This window comes from Takifugu rubripes, chromosome 4, assembly GCF_901000725.2.
Source record: "Takifugu rubripes chromosome 4, fTakRub1.2, whole genome shotgun sequence".
NCBI classification, from domain to species: Eukaryota; Metazoa; Chordata; class Actinopteri; order Tetraodontiformes; family Tetraodontidae; genus Takifugu; species Takifugu rubripes.
This window is the reverse complement of record NC_042288.1, coordinates 5020472-5032364: the sequence shown is the minus strand read 5'-3', so window position 1 is coordinate 5032364 and position 11893 is coordinate 5020472. Positions and strand designations below refer to the sequence as shown.

Genomic DNA, 11893 nt, shown 5'->3' with positions numbered 1-11893 from the left:
TTAGAGGTACAGAACGACATGCTCTCTGAATATTATACGAAATAGATTTAATATCCTTACACAACACACACACACACACACACACACACACACATATATATATATATATATATATATATATATATATATATATATATATATATATATATATATATGTGTGTGTGTGTGTGTATATAGTATACATATATTAAATTGCACATCCATTACTCATGCTGCAGTATATTAAATGTTCATTATACAGTCCTGGTGTCCTTTACTATAAGAAAGGAAACTACTAACTGGAGGGGGCCACCATTAGCCAGGTAGGCAGAAATAGCTGAAGAATAACTGAAGTTAAAACCTGTTCAGTGTTTCTGAGCTTCAGCATTGTCTTTACACAGCTGCTTGAATCCATCTTTTCCAACACTGTCAGGTTGGCAACATGATAGTGAGTCTGTCGTGGATCCAGGGCTGCAAGTTTGTTTATTTTTACCTGCTTCCTGTCGGCCCTTCACAGCTTCCCATGGCCGCCCACATCCACGGACATGCAGCGACACTGTTTGACCCTCTGCACCTTACGGTGCTTGAACGGCGGCTGCAGGTCTGGACAGTCGAGCTGAACAGTGAGCTGTGTGATACGATGTGGCCTGCAGAACGAACAAGACTGGAAGGGCTCTTGGGCCTTATTGTGGCTCTTCCTTCTTGAACCCAAAGCTTGACCACGACTCTGGGCCTGTGCTGAGCTGGGGCCCATATGGCGAGGGATGTAGAAAGAGTTACACTGGCCATAACAAAAGCGGTTGACCACAGTGCGGCTGCGGCAGCCTTCCTCGCTGATCGTCTGGCGGAGGGGCTGGGTCTTGCACCAGTCTCTACGAAGGTAGCGACGTTCAGTGACCACCAAGGCCTCACGGCTGGAGGACAGCACCTCTGGCTTCTGCTGCAGTAGCCGGTGATGGCGCTCTGATGACAGGTTCCCTTTGGTCTTGTTTGGTGATGGGATGGATCCCTGTGGTCGGGGCTTTTTGGTCTCTGCAGTGATGAAGAGCACCCCAGCCAGTATGACTGGGACAGTTATTCGCCAGAGCATTCTACAAAGAGAGAGGGAGGCATTACTACTAATTACTATGATTTCCACAGCAACGATGTTGAACAGTGATGGTCGTGCAATTGCTAACACGATGGGTACAGTTCTGCAGTGTTGAGGTGTCGCATTTGTGTTGATCTAATGCTGTAGTCCAGCCTTTCAGGCGTCATTTTGAGCATGAATCCATCACTGGAGCCTTGTCAGCGTCTCTGTGTCATTACATTTATTTGCTTTCCTTTCAGCTACGCAACTCTTCCAAAAATAAACAATGATCCGCCATCAAAGAATACATTTAAACACCCGTAACGAGAAGGGGAAGTTGATTTTATTGGTCCTGTCGCCGGGTAAAATAATTAGGGCTTTGCTTACTTTAGTCATGAACTATGCCACAGATATGTAAACAGGCATTAGAGAGGCCCATCTGCATGTTATTAGGGGAAGAGTTGGGGCCCATAGTCATCTCTGCAGTCCACTCCACTTTTTGGTGATCCAGTGTGGAGCCCACTGAACTGTGAATGACCTGCACTGTCCACATTAACAATAGAGTCTTGTGTATCATGTGGACCCAAGAAAGACTTTCAGCTCTAGAGAAATGATTTCTCAACTCTTCAGGATGGAGGATCTACCCGTGTGCATGCTGTCAGTATTCGTGCCAGCACATTTTTGACCATCACTCAAACATCTTTTCTGCAGATGTTGCTCTTGACAAACTTTGCATGACATCAAGTCAGAAATGCTGACAGAGACCCAAAGTGCCTCAAGGCCACTGGCTGCTCACAGACTCTTCTTTTCTGTGTAAATTTTATGTCTCTTTCTTCCAAATGTGGGACCTGCAATTCTCTCTGACATGGAACAAATTACTTTATCATAATCCGCTCTGCTTGTTGCCTCCTTTTTTGGCCTTGACCCCGAGGTCCTGGCACCAAGACAGCAGCACTCTGTCTGCTGGAAACGGGCTATGAACTTTAAGCATGTCTAATTTTATATACATGTATGATATGATGCAGTGGCCTAATTTCTTTTCTGTCTTTCTCTTTAACATTAGGACCAAAAAAATGAAACTCAATGCTTTCCTCACTGTAATGCATGTCTCTGTTATTATATTCTATTTCCCCATTTATAGTATTATTATTATTATTATTATTATTATTGTTATCATTATCATTATTATTATCAACATGCAGTAAAATATGGCAACAAGCAAAAGTCCTTCCAGGATTCTTTGTAACTAAAGATTTATGTAGTCGTGGCCAATAACGACTCATTTATTCATTTGTAATGTAATTAATCCAGTAACATAACATAACAATGAACTTCCCAATCCTGTAATGAGGTTTTTGGACCAATGAAGTAATAACATGCATTATTAATTGTTATTACTTTATTGGCTGGAATAGTATTTCCTTTTACTCATCTTGTGTTCAAATGTCTTTACAATCAATCACCACAAATGTCCTGAGTTATGAAAACAAAGGGGATCAATATGTTTAATATAATGTTCAGCAATGTGACCTCATTTTATGGAAATTCAGGAAATAAGCAAAAAAAAGTCAAAGATTTCTAAAAAAACTGTAGAGATATTAAAATATATAGTGTATATAGTATATGGTGTCTACAGTAATATTATCCTAATTGATCCAAAATTGTATTTTCAAGAGTTTACATTCATTTGTTGTCTGAACATGAAAAATTTCTGTAAAGTCGGAGCTACTTTTCCACTTCTTCTATGTTTTCCCAGAAAACCTGGATGGAAACTGCATTAATCTCATTTTTGTGCTGGTTGACTTTTTTTCTTTCCAAACTCCAGCCGGAACACACATCCACTCTAGTGTTAAAGAACCAAAACCAAAAAGTCCCACAGGGTCCTTTCGGCACCTACCGCACTGTGGAGTCATGACCCTACTCAATCTTCCACTGATCTGGCCCCAGTCTCATTTGTCTCATTACTGCTGACACTGTTTTTAAATGCATGAAGTCCTGGTGGGACTAACAGACTCTTCTTCTGTGAGGCCTCTTCCTCTCCGCCTTGACCACTAACACAGGCACCCTGTGACTGTAGTAAGGTACAGTCTGCACAGAGTGTGGGCGGATTTGAGCAATGACCTGAGGGATGACCCGTACGCAGAGCTGCTCCTGCAGAACTATCCTCATCAATCTGTTGCAGGACAAATTGCAGCTTCAGGGAAGGGATTCATGGGCTTCACAGGCTCATGTGGAGATGGAAAAAAGGATGGTACGTGGTTGGATATGATAAGAGAATAAGACATGGGGGGAGGGGATGGGTACCTGCAGGCAACCCAAGGCGCCACTGTTTCTTCTCCTCTTCCTGACCGTTGTCTCTGCTGTTCTCACTCCCAGAGGTGGAAGGAGACTGTGGCTTTGAGTGTTAATGCTGAGACACTGTGCGTCCATAAGGACAGCTTTAAGAACTTCAAATTCTTGGAGGAAATGCTTCAGTGACAGGAAGCAGACCTCAGATCTGAAATTCAGGCCTCTAATGAAATCCCAAATACCACAGAGACTGCCGAGGGAGACACAAGCCATTCCCAAAACAACTATTATCATTAGTGGGAACTTGCTATGTTTTGTTTTTCAGAATGGTATTATAATACCAGAGCTTTCTGTCTGCATGAAAAAAAAAACGAGTCTTTTTTCAAACCTCAAAGTGAACTGCAAAACATGCTGTAATTAGCCATTAGCCTCCTGTCTAGTCTGGTGTTTGAGGGCTACAGTTGTTAAAACATCTAAAAAAAAAAAAGCAGACAGAAAATGTGTTCAGTCACATTTGTGAAACATCTTCCCAGCGGGTCTCCAAACGCAGGTTAAAACAAACAAAACCTGACGCCTCAATTATTGCTGCGTCGGAACGTCTCACACAGACTAAGTGCAGTTAATTACAGTAGAACTGCATTTAATTCACCGTGTAGCTCAGACCTCAGTCACACTCACACCCACCCACACACACAGTATAATGCGGAAGGGCAAATAGAGCTAAATGAAATGTTTTTGCTTGCAGGCAATTACAACCATGTCATTAGAAGCATTTTCTACTTTATGCAGTATTTTGCCCAAACTTTGTGCGGCTGTGGTCTTGTTAAGAGTTGGGATCCAGCAGTGGGGGCCTTTTGGGGCCTTCTCTTTGTGAATGAAATATTGCCAGAAGACTGCTTTGTGCACTTTAAGCTGCCATTTGTCACCACAGTCTATCTGGTTAATGACTAGGAGCCCATCTGTAATTCTTCTGACGTTCGGCTCCTTCATCCACGCTCGGTGCTTCAGTAAAGGATCAAAGGCATTTAGGAACACCATGCTTCACTTGTGTTTCTTTCAGATCATGATGGCATTCTGTGGTGGTTCATGGAGATCTTTTAGTCCCAGTAAAACTTGTGCAATAATGGTTAAACTGACCCGGGTGGCTTTCATTAAATATATGAGTCCAGGACTAAATTAAGATTTAAGTTTTTCACTCATGACTTCCTGTCTCTGTTTCTTTAGATACATTTGGTGACTTAATGGATTTAAAATAAAGTTCTGTTGGCTTTATCAAGGTTGAGCAGCACAAATTTACCTTTAAATAACTCTTTAAGCTCCAGGTGCTTAAAAATGCATCTTTAATTTGAACACAGATATTTGACACAACTAGCGAAAGGGCAGCATTAATGTGCCAATAAAATCCACATTCTTTTCCTACCTTAGTCCCCTGTTTCTCTGCTGATCTTAAAGACCAGAAATGGAGACTTTCTGATGCTGAAGAAACGATAATATCTGCTGCTAAATTTGCTTTGACACCAGAGGAGACTGTACAAGGTGGTGCAGTCACCAAAGCTGTAAGAAGGATCAGAGGTAAAACTCCCCACCACACACACACACACACACACACACACACACACGGTTTTGTGCACGATACATGAAGGAGACCAGTGTGGTCTGCAACAGATTAACTGGAGAAACTGGTGTCTGAATCTCACTGTATAAGCAGCTGTCATCACTCGCTGGTTTCCCACCCGCAGCAATAATTCCCTGAAACCTCCTGACACTAATTAAACTAATCTAGTTGACACTATTTCCCCACAAATCCTTGAAAGCAAATGTGTCATTACATTTTGGAAAATGTAAAAGTTTGTTTGTGTTTTTAATATTAGAGGAGCTCCTCCTGAATAGATTTTTCTTAACATGATGCAAGCCACCCATAAAAGCCCCAAATCTGACAGAAGACCCAGCAAATCTACAGTCACAGGTTTAGATGAGAGTACTTGAGAAAGTGCTGATGTGTGTGTGAAGTAGGCTCCAGGTACCTCTCTCCACAATGGACAGCAAAAACAAGGGATCAAGGATGTGGTCAAAGGAGATTGTCCACCTTCGGTGGTCCCTGTGCCCACTTCCAGGGTCTGGTTTCCATGATGACACAATCTGTACAATCCTCAGGCTTTGCGTCTTCTTCACCTCCAGTTCAGCTTTAATGTTGAGATCAGGTTCATCTTCTGGGACGGGTTGTGTTGCTCTTCTTCATCTGTCTGTAGGGTAGAAGGGAGAGGCTCCAGCTTCGCAGACGGGGGGAGTTTGTCTGTTTCCTGTGAGCCTTTGACTCACTGTAAAGTCTGCCTAACTGAATCCCTTCCACCCCCTTCCCCTTCCTCAAGACTGGGAGGGTTTATCCAGTTGGTCCTCATCATTAAGGATTAAATCAGGCTTCATTCCTCTCACTTTTATGTGTCTTGTGTGTCCTTGTGTCTCTTTCTGGCAATTGAAGTGTTACTTTTACATCCTTTTTCTCATTCTCAATTTATTTAACAAGAATGTTTCCTTTGTTTGTTTGCGATATACATTCTTTCTCTTTTGGCATCAGTATCTAATCTTAAAAGACAGGAGCTATGTTTAAAAAGATAAAGAGAAATAAAAGGCACCACTCTCAACAATAATTTTCTTTTTCCTCATTACCACCATGGCCTGATTGCTCTACAACCTAGAATGTGTAAACCCAGACACAGAACAGAAACTAAAGTAACTCCAAATGCCCCATTTCCCATTCTTTGATAAAAGATAATAATAATAATAATAATAATAATAATAATAATCTGCCTATTTTTCAGCCCTTGATGGGAGACTGGTTTTTACTTTAGCCACATTGGGGCAGAAACATCATCACAGTCTGATGAATACAGCCTTCAGCTGTTCAAAGAATCCTGACAGGTTTCCATGACAGAACTTCGTGTTTGCAGTACAGCTACTTCATTTGCTGAGCTGATTTTGACGGAAGATGCGTCTCTGCAGAATGACAATATGTCTCCACCCAGTGGCTGAAAGCAAATGTACAACTTTTGATCACCAGTTTTGTTCCACTACGAGTGATCGAAAAAGCATCAAGAGCCTGATAAGTTCAACAAGAAACCACACTCGGGTCAGTCATAATTACAGATAGAGGGGGGAACTTTAATAATACAAGTAAAAGTGTCTTTAAATATGGTATAAAAATAAATGCAGGAGAAAAGAATTATGTTCTACATAAGACAGGAGACAGTATTTCTGTCATTTCAATGTGACTTTACAAGTGCAATGAAAACCATAATGTGCTAGTTTAATTGGAATTTAAGTGGAATTAAAGAATGCAAAGCAAAATCAATGCACAAAAAATAGTCATTGTAGTAATATATATGTGTGTGTGTGTATATATATGTGTGTGTGTGTGTGTGTATATATATACACACACATTCTGCACATCACTTTCCATAGCATGACAAAGTATGTGTGATCTCAGATCATGTACAGCGATGACACTGCTTATGTTTGTAGTTTTGCGTTGTCACACCTATTTTCTGTATATTTTCCCTCTCTGACATCATTTGTGTGAGCTGGAAGTGAGAGCAGGCGCTCTATTCCCAGCGGTAAGAATAGGAGCACCAAATTTCAGGATTTAGACTGTCAACGTCCTCAAAGGTCCAGCTATGGCTCCTCTGTATTCATGAATAGTGGAAATATAGCAAGTATTGTAAAAGGAGAGAAGTGAAGGAGCAACCTCTCGGTGGACATGCAACATCCGGTGGACAAGAGACAAACAGATGGCCCAGCTCGTCGCCTGGCTAAGCCAATAGCTGATGGATGTACAATGATGACAAAGATGAGAAGGCCTCCGTCTCCATGTCCAAGAGAGGGAGAAATGGGATTGATTTTTAGGGTGATGGCACATCATGGTCAGCTTCTTGGATGCGTGGTTTCCACTGTGCTGAGGACATAAAGGTAGGGCAGTAGAAAAGGAGTGATTTAATTAATGAGAGATTTGATTTAATTTCTGCTTTAATAACATTTGCAGTCTTGGACATGAGTAATGAGGTTTGCACAGCATGTGCAAATTAAAACTTTAAACACTTTTTCAGAGGTTATTTTCAGGATTGCTGACAGTACAACAACCATATTACCATTTACATCATGTATTGATTTTTTAATGGACATTACCTGGAAGCAAGAGCCCTCAGAATAAGTTCTTACTTTTCTGTGGGGACAGAACAGAACACATTAAGCAATTTTACTTTGCAGAGGATTTAAGTGGATTTAAAAGGATTTTCTTGTGTGGTCAAAAATATCTCTTCCTGATAACAAAAATAGGCATCATGTCTTCAGATGTGAGTCCAGGTGCAACCACTGGTTCCAGAACAGATGAGTGTGATTTAGCTGCAGACACGGCTGATATCTGAAGAGAGTTTTACCTTCTTTTTGGCCTGTAATAACTCCTGGTAGGCACTGGAGCGTATGAAGCGGCTGTAGGAATCACTCTTCATTAATTTGTAAATGTGTTCCTGTTGTTAAAAAAGTGATTAAAAATAAAGATGAGCTCCTAGATTCTGTGATGTGATGAATTCACTGAGCAGATCAAAGGCAACATTCCTCTCAGTGGAGGATAAAATGTACATTAATATGCTCAGATGCAGTTTCATGCATTTTTACTGTAAGTGGCACCTGTGCATCCTCAAAAGCATAGCGTCCAGGGTCTTTAACGTTCTGGGTGGTTTTGTCATAGCTCTTTGAGTCCACGTTGATGGCACTGGGTGCTCCAGGGGCCAGAAACTCCTGCCAGATTTCCTGAACTCTTGCTGGAACTTCTCTGATGGGCCGTTTCTTTAAGTCCTGGACAGCGAGCCAGAACCTACGGGCCAAACGTATAAACTAATCGTTTATATCCCTTATATGGTACAGCTAATCCTAAAATAATCTTAATCATTTGTTTATCTAAAAAATAAATCTCATTCAGAACCATCTGAGGTGAAGATGCCAGCACCTTTGTTTGATTACAATAAATAAGGACTCTTCAAATAAAGCACAACCTAAAAAGGCTTACATCCTCACGCAGATGTTTACTTAACATGGGCCAGGATTTAAAATTCTAACTTCTGCAAAAATTGCATTAGAGCACAACCTAAATTAGCTTTTTATGGAAACAGATGGGCTTCATCACACCTGAGATTCTCTGAGCTGAACTCAGACTCCAAGAACTTGAGGAACTGCTCTCTCCCCACTGGATCTTTTAAGACCTCATCGATGCCAAATGCCCACCTCTTGACTCTCTGTTGGCTCGGCTCCTTACTACTCAACACACAGGAACACAACTTTGATGGGCAGCCAATGCACAGAATATTCAGATCATCGCCACTGAATGTGTCCGTCCATATCATAAATGTAAAGACCTTGTTTCAAGCTCCCAGACTGTGGTGTCATCTGAGATCCACGGGTTGGATGGGTCGGGAGGTGTAAGGAAAGGGTCGTATTCCAGGTACTGCTCCGTGTACCCCAGCAAACTTGTTTTTGCAGAGACACAAGTAAAGACCCCTCAGGGGTGCAAAATACATACAATAATCTAAATATTTGAGTTACTGTGCAGCAATACTTTAAAGAGGAAGGAGACAGGGCTCCTGTATTTGCTATATCTCCTTTCAGAAGAGGACAGCAAGGCTTTTCATTGAGAATCATCTACATTGGCACTGATGCTTAGTAAAAGATCTGTCTGGGCCCAAATACTCCTGAAGGTCATCAAGCTCGTGATTCTACTGGTGTTGGGCTGTTAAAGGCTCACTAAACAGATCAATGGCATAAGTGAATACAGACACAAGCAGCATTGCTCACCTCTCCGCCACTTTGGACATTTTCAGTCGATGTCTGTCTAATTGCAACTGCCAGAAGGTGATCTGAAACCACAGCGAAGAACAATCACCCTTCTCCATGACAGAAAGAAGAACATCTGTGGCATCATCATCTGTTGCTTTGCATCTGTTAAACCAGGTGACTTTACGCTCTTGAACGAGCAGAGCTGACCTGCTCCTGCAGCTCTTCTTCTGTGGGCAGTTTGGCTTCTGGGGCAGGAACATGCGTTGGACTGTGCGTACGGATGTCATTCTGCAACCCATAGACAGACTGAGGCAGAAGAAATGTTAGTGTAACACAAACAGCAGGAGCAGAAGAGCTGACAAGCTTGTGCACTACAATGTCCACACTGTACCTTTCTGGTTTTATGAGGGTTTTTCATTCTTGAGGATTTCTTGATGTCGACTTCTGTGGTGTTCACACATCCAGGCTATGAGAACAAAACCAGAATGTTGATTTCAGTAGAATTTGTCAGTTTTGGCCATTTTGGCCTTTGGAATTCTAGCACATTACAGGAGATGCATCTCCAGATGTATGTGAAGTCATTCAGGTTCTATGTGATGGCATGCCAGCTGCTGCTTAATTAAACAAGGAATTTGCAGATACTTGCAATATAAATTAGTTGGTAAGAAACCGTTGTGGGTGTACAAATTCTCGCTGATTAAACAAGTGGTCCAATCCAGCTAGAGAGCTTCAGGAGAGCAAAACAACCTGAGTATGGAAATCTGAATTAATATTGATTACTTTGCACCAAGGACACAAAAAATTGAACTTGTTTTCCAATTTAGCTTGAGGCAGGGACTTTCAGGGACCCAAGAGGCAAATCTAGAACCTTTGGGGGAAACTAATTGCCAATGTAAAGCAAGTGTGGCTGACCAGGAACAGAGCAGCAGTCACGCTGATTCATTGTGACACTTATTGATGTGACATTTATGTGAAATACACATCCTGGGATTTAGCATCTTTACCAGCCCTGCTTCAGAGAAAACAAATAAAATCCACATCTCATACAAAAGATTCAAAATTGCATCCTGTACCTGTAAAACGTGTCAATATTAATGTAGGTGTTCAACCACAACAGTACTGCCCTCTGTTGGGAGACTGGACTATAACGATGACTGATCATAAACACTTTTTACTAGTTGCATTTTCAACTGGCCTGTTTTACACTGACATTTAAAATTGTCATTTTAGTTAGCTCATTTTGAAATGACCTAATTGTTTATTCAAGCTTCTGTGTGCAAAAACAGGTAAACAACAAATAACAAGTCTCATATCTGTGAGGATTCTCAATCATCCAGGTCATAGTTATCCATATAAGATCTCTGCATCAACTGGACTTGTTAGGGTTCTTCAGTTCTAAACTTAGTATGGGTACAGGGCCAGAGAAGATTGTTGGTTTGAGGGGGTGCCACAGAAGCCATCCATGTTAAATTGGAAAATCCATCTTTAAACAGAGGCATCCACATATAATCCAGTCCTCCACTCTTTCCACCAACAATCCAAGGATCACACCGTTTCATGAGATCTGGTGTCTCACCACCATGTGACCCGGCAGACAAAGAGGAAGCACCCAAACCAAAACTAAGTGCACGACTCTAACAAAGACCCTGCCAACCACTCCCAGATGACCACCCAGATCATTAGCTGTTAATGGTCCACAAGGGCTATATTTTCAAGCTTTGCCCTCAGCGAGTTTAAAACTGAAGAAGCCTTCTGGAGAGAAAGCGAAACGCCTTCAAGGAAAACCCTAACAAGTCCAGTTGATGCTGAGATCTTATTTAGATAACAAGTCCTGTGGTTTGCCTTTGTGCATATTAACGTGTGAGTTCAATGAGAGTGATCTTTGTTGTTGTCTACAGATTTTGACGAAGCTGCAAATGAGATATATCAACTATCTGTGAGCACCAAGAGAAGCCGGCCAGAGTCAGAGGAGCAAGTCAGGAACAAAGGAATCAACTTATGGCACTCCCAAACCGCCGCAGGCTCATGAGATCCACTGGCTTCAGTTAGCTACATTTGCAAAAAAATTAAAGAATTTTTATTAGTTTAATCTGAATAAATCAATCTTTATCAATTAATCAATCTTTATTTGTATAGCGTCTTTTACAATCAGAATTGTTTCAAGGCGCTTTCCAGAATCCCAGGGCCTAACCCCCAACAAGCAACAGTGGCAAGGAAAAAAAACCCTTTAACAGGAAGAAACCTTGAGCAGGACCAGGCTCATGTAGGGGGACCCTCCTGCTGATGGCCGGCTGGGTAGAGAGAGAGGAGAAGGGGGAGGACAGGTTGAGGATAGAATAAGTAGGAGAGGATAGGGTTAGGATAGGATAGGGTCGCTGGAGTCGGCTTCACGTAGCGCAAAACAGAGTCGCCAATTACCAGGGTCGGTTTCTCAGCGGGTGTGTCGCCGAGTGGGGAAAAGCGGTTAGCCACAGGAAGCGGTTGGTGGTGCACCGTGGGCCTTTGGTTTGGGCTACGCTTCCTGCGAACCGTCACCCAGCCGCCCTGGCTAGCCGGCTGCTGCCGGGGGGCCGCTAGCTGTAGCTACGCTAGGCAGCTCCGCAGCAGCTAGCTTCCCCTGGCTACCTGACGCAACTCTAGCTAACCAAGCTGCGGAACCGCGTCTTAAGATCGCTAAGTCTCGCCTCCATAACCGTAAATAAACTACACTTTCTGCACCTATTCCCTTCACTA

The 11893-nt window shown here is 42.2% G+C and overlaps 2 protein-coding genes across 3 annotated transcripts in view; both read right to left on the bottom strand.

The window, feature by feature from the left end:
• Nucleotides 1-147: 147 nt before the first annotated feature.
• grem2a (gremlin 2, DAN family BMP antagonist a) lies at nt 148-5835 on the bottom strand. The gene is made up of 2 exons (XM_011602962.2): nt 5362-5835; nt 148-1070 (listed from the first exon to the last, which is right to left on the bottom strand). Exon 2 carries the CDS (start codon nt 1067-1069, stop codon nt 491-493), a length of 579 nt encoding a protein of 192 aa, XP_011601264.1. The 5' UTR covers nt 1070; nt 5362-5835; the 3' UTR covers nt 148-490.
• A 642-nt stretch (nt 5836-6477) lies between these two features.
• rgs7a (regulator of G protein signaling 7a) overlaps nt 6478-11893 on the bottom strand; it is a 34606-nt gene continuing 29190 nt past the window's right edge. For both annotated transcript variants that reach the window (XM_029834765.1, XM_029834766.1), the window contains 9 exons: nt 9552-9626; nt 9368-9466; nt 9179-9240; nt 8743-8853; nt 8516-8641; nt 8018-8204; nt 7768-7857; nt 7517-7553; nt 6478-7286 (listed from right to left, as the gene is read on the bottom strand). In XM_029834765.1, the coding sequence (XP_029690625.1) occupies nt 7533-7553; nt 7768-7857; nt 8018-8204; nt 8516-8641; nt 8743-8853; nt 9179-9240; nt 9368-9466; nt 9552-9626 (771 nt within the window). In that variant the 3' untranslated portion in view covers nt 6478-7286; nt 7517-7532. The remainder of the gene's footprint in view (nt 7287-7516; nt 7554-7767; nt 7858-8017; nt 8205-8515; nt 8642-8742; nt 8854-9178; nt 9241-9367; nt 9467-9551; nt 9627-11893) is intronic.

Excerpts from the sequence above, each read along its gene's own strand:
- grem2a (XM_011602962.2), bottom strand. The coding sequence starts at position 1,069 with ATGCTCTGGCGAATAACTGTCCCAGTCATACTGGCTGGGGTGCTCTTC.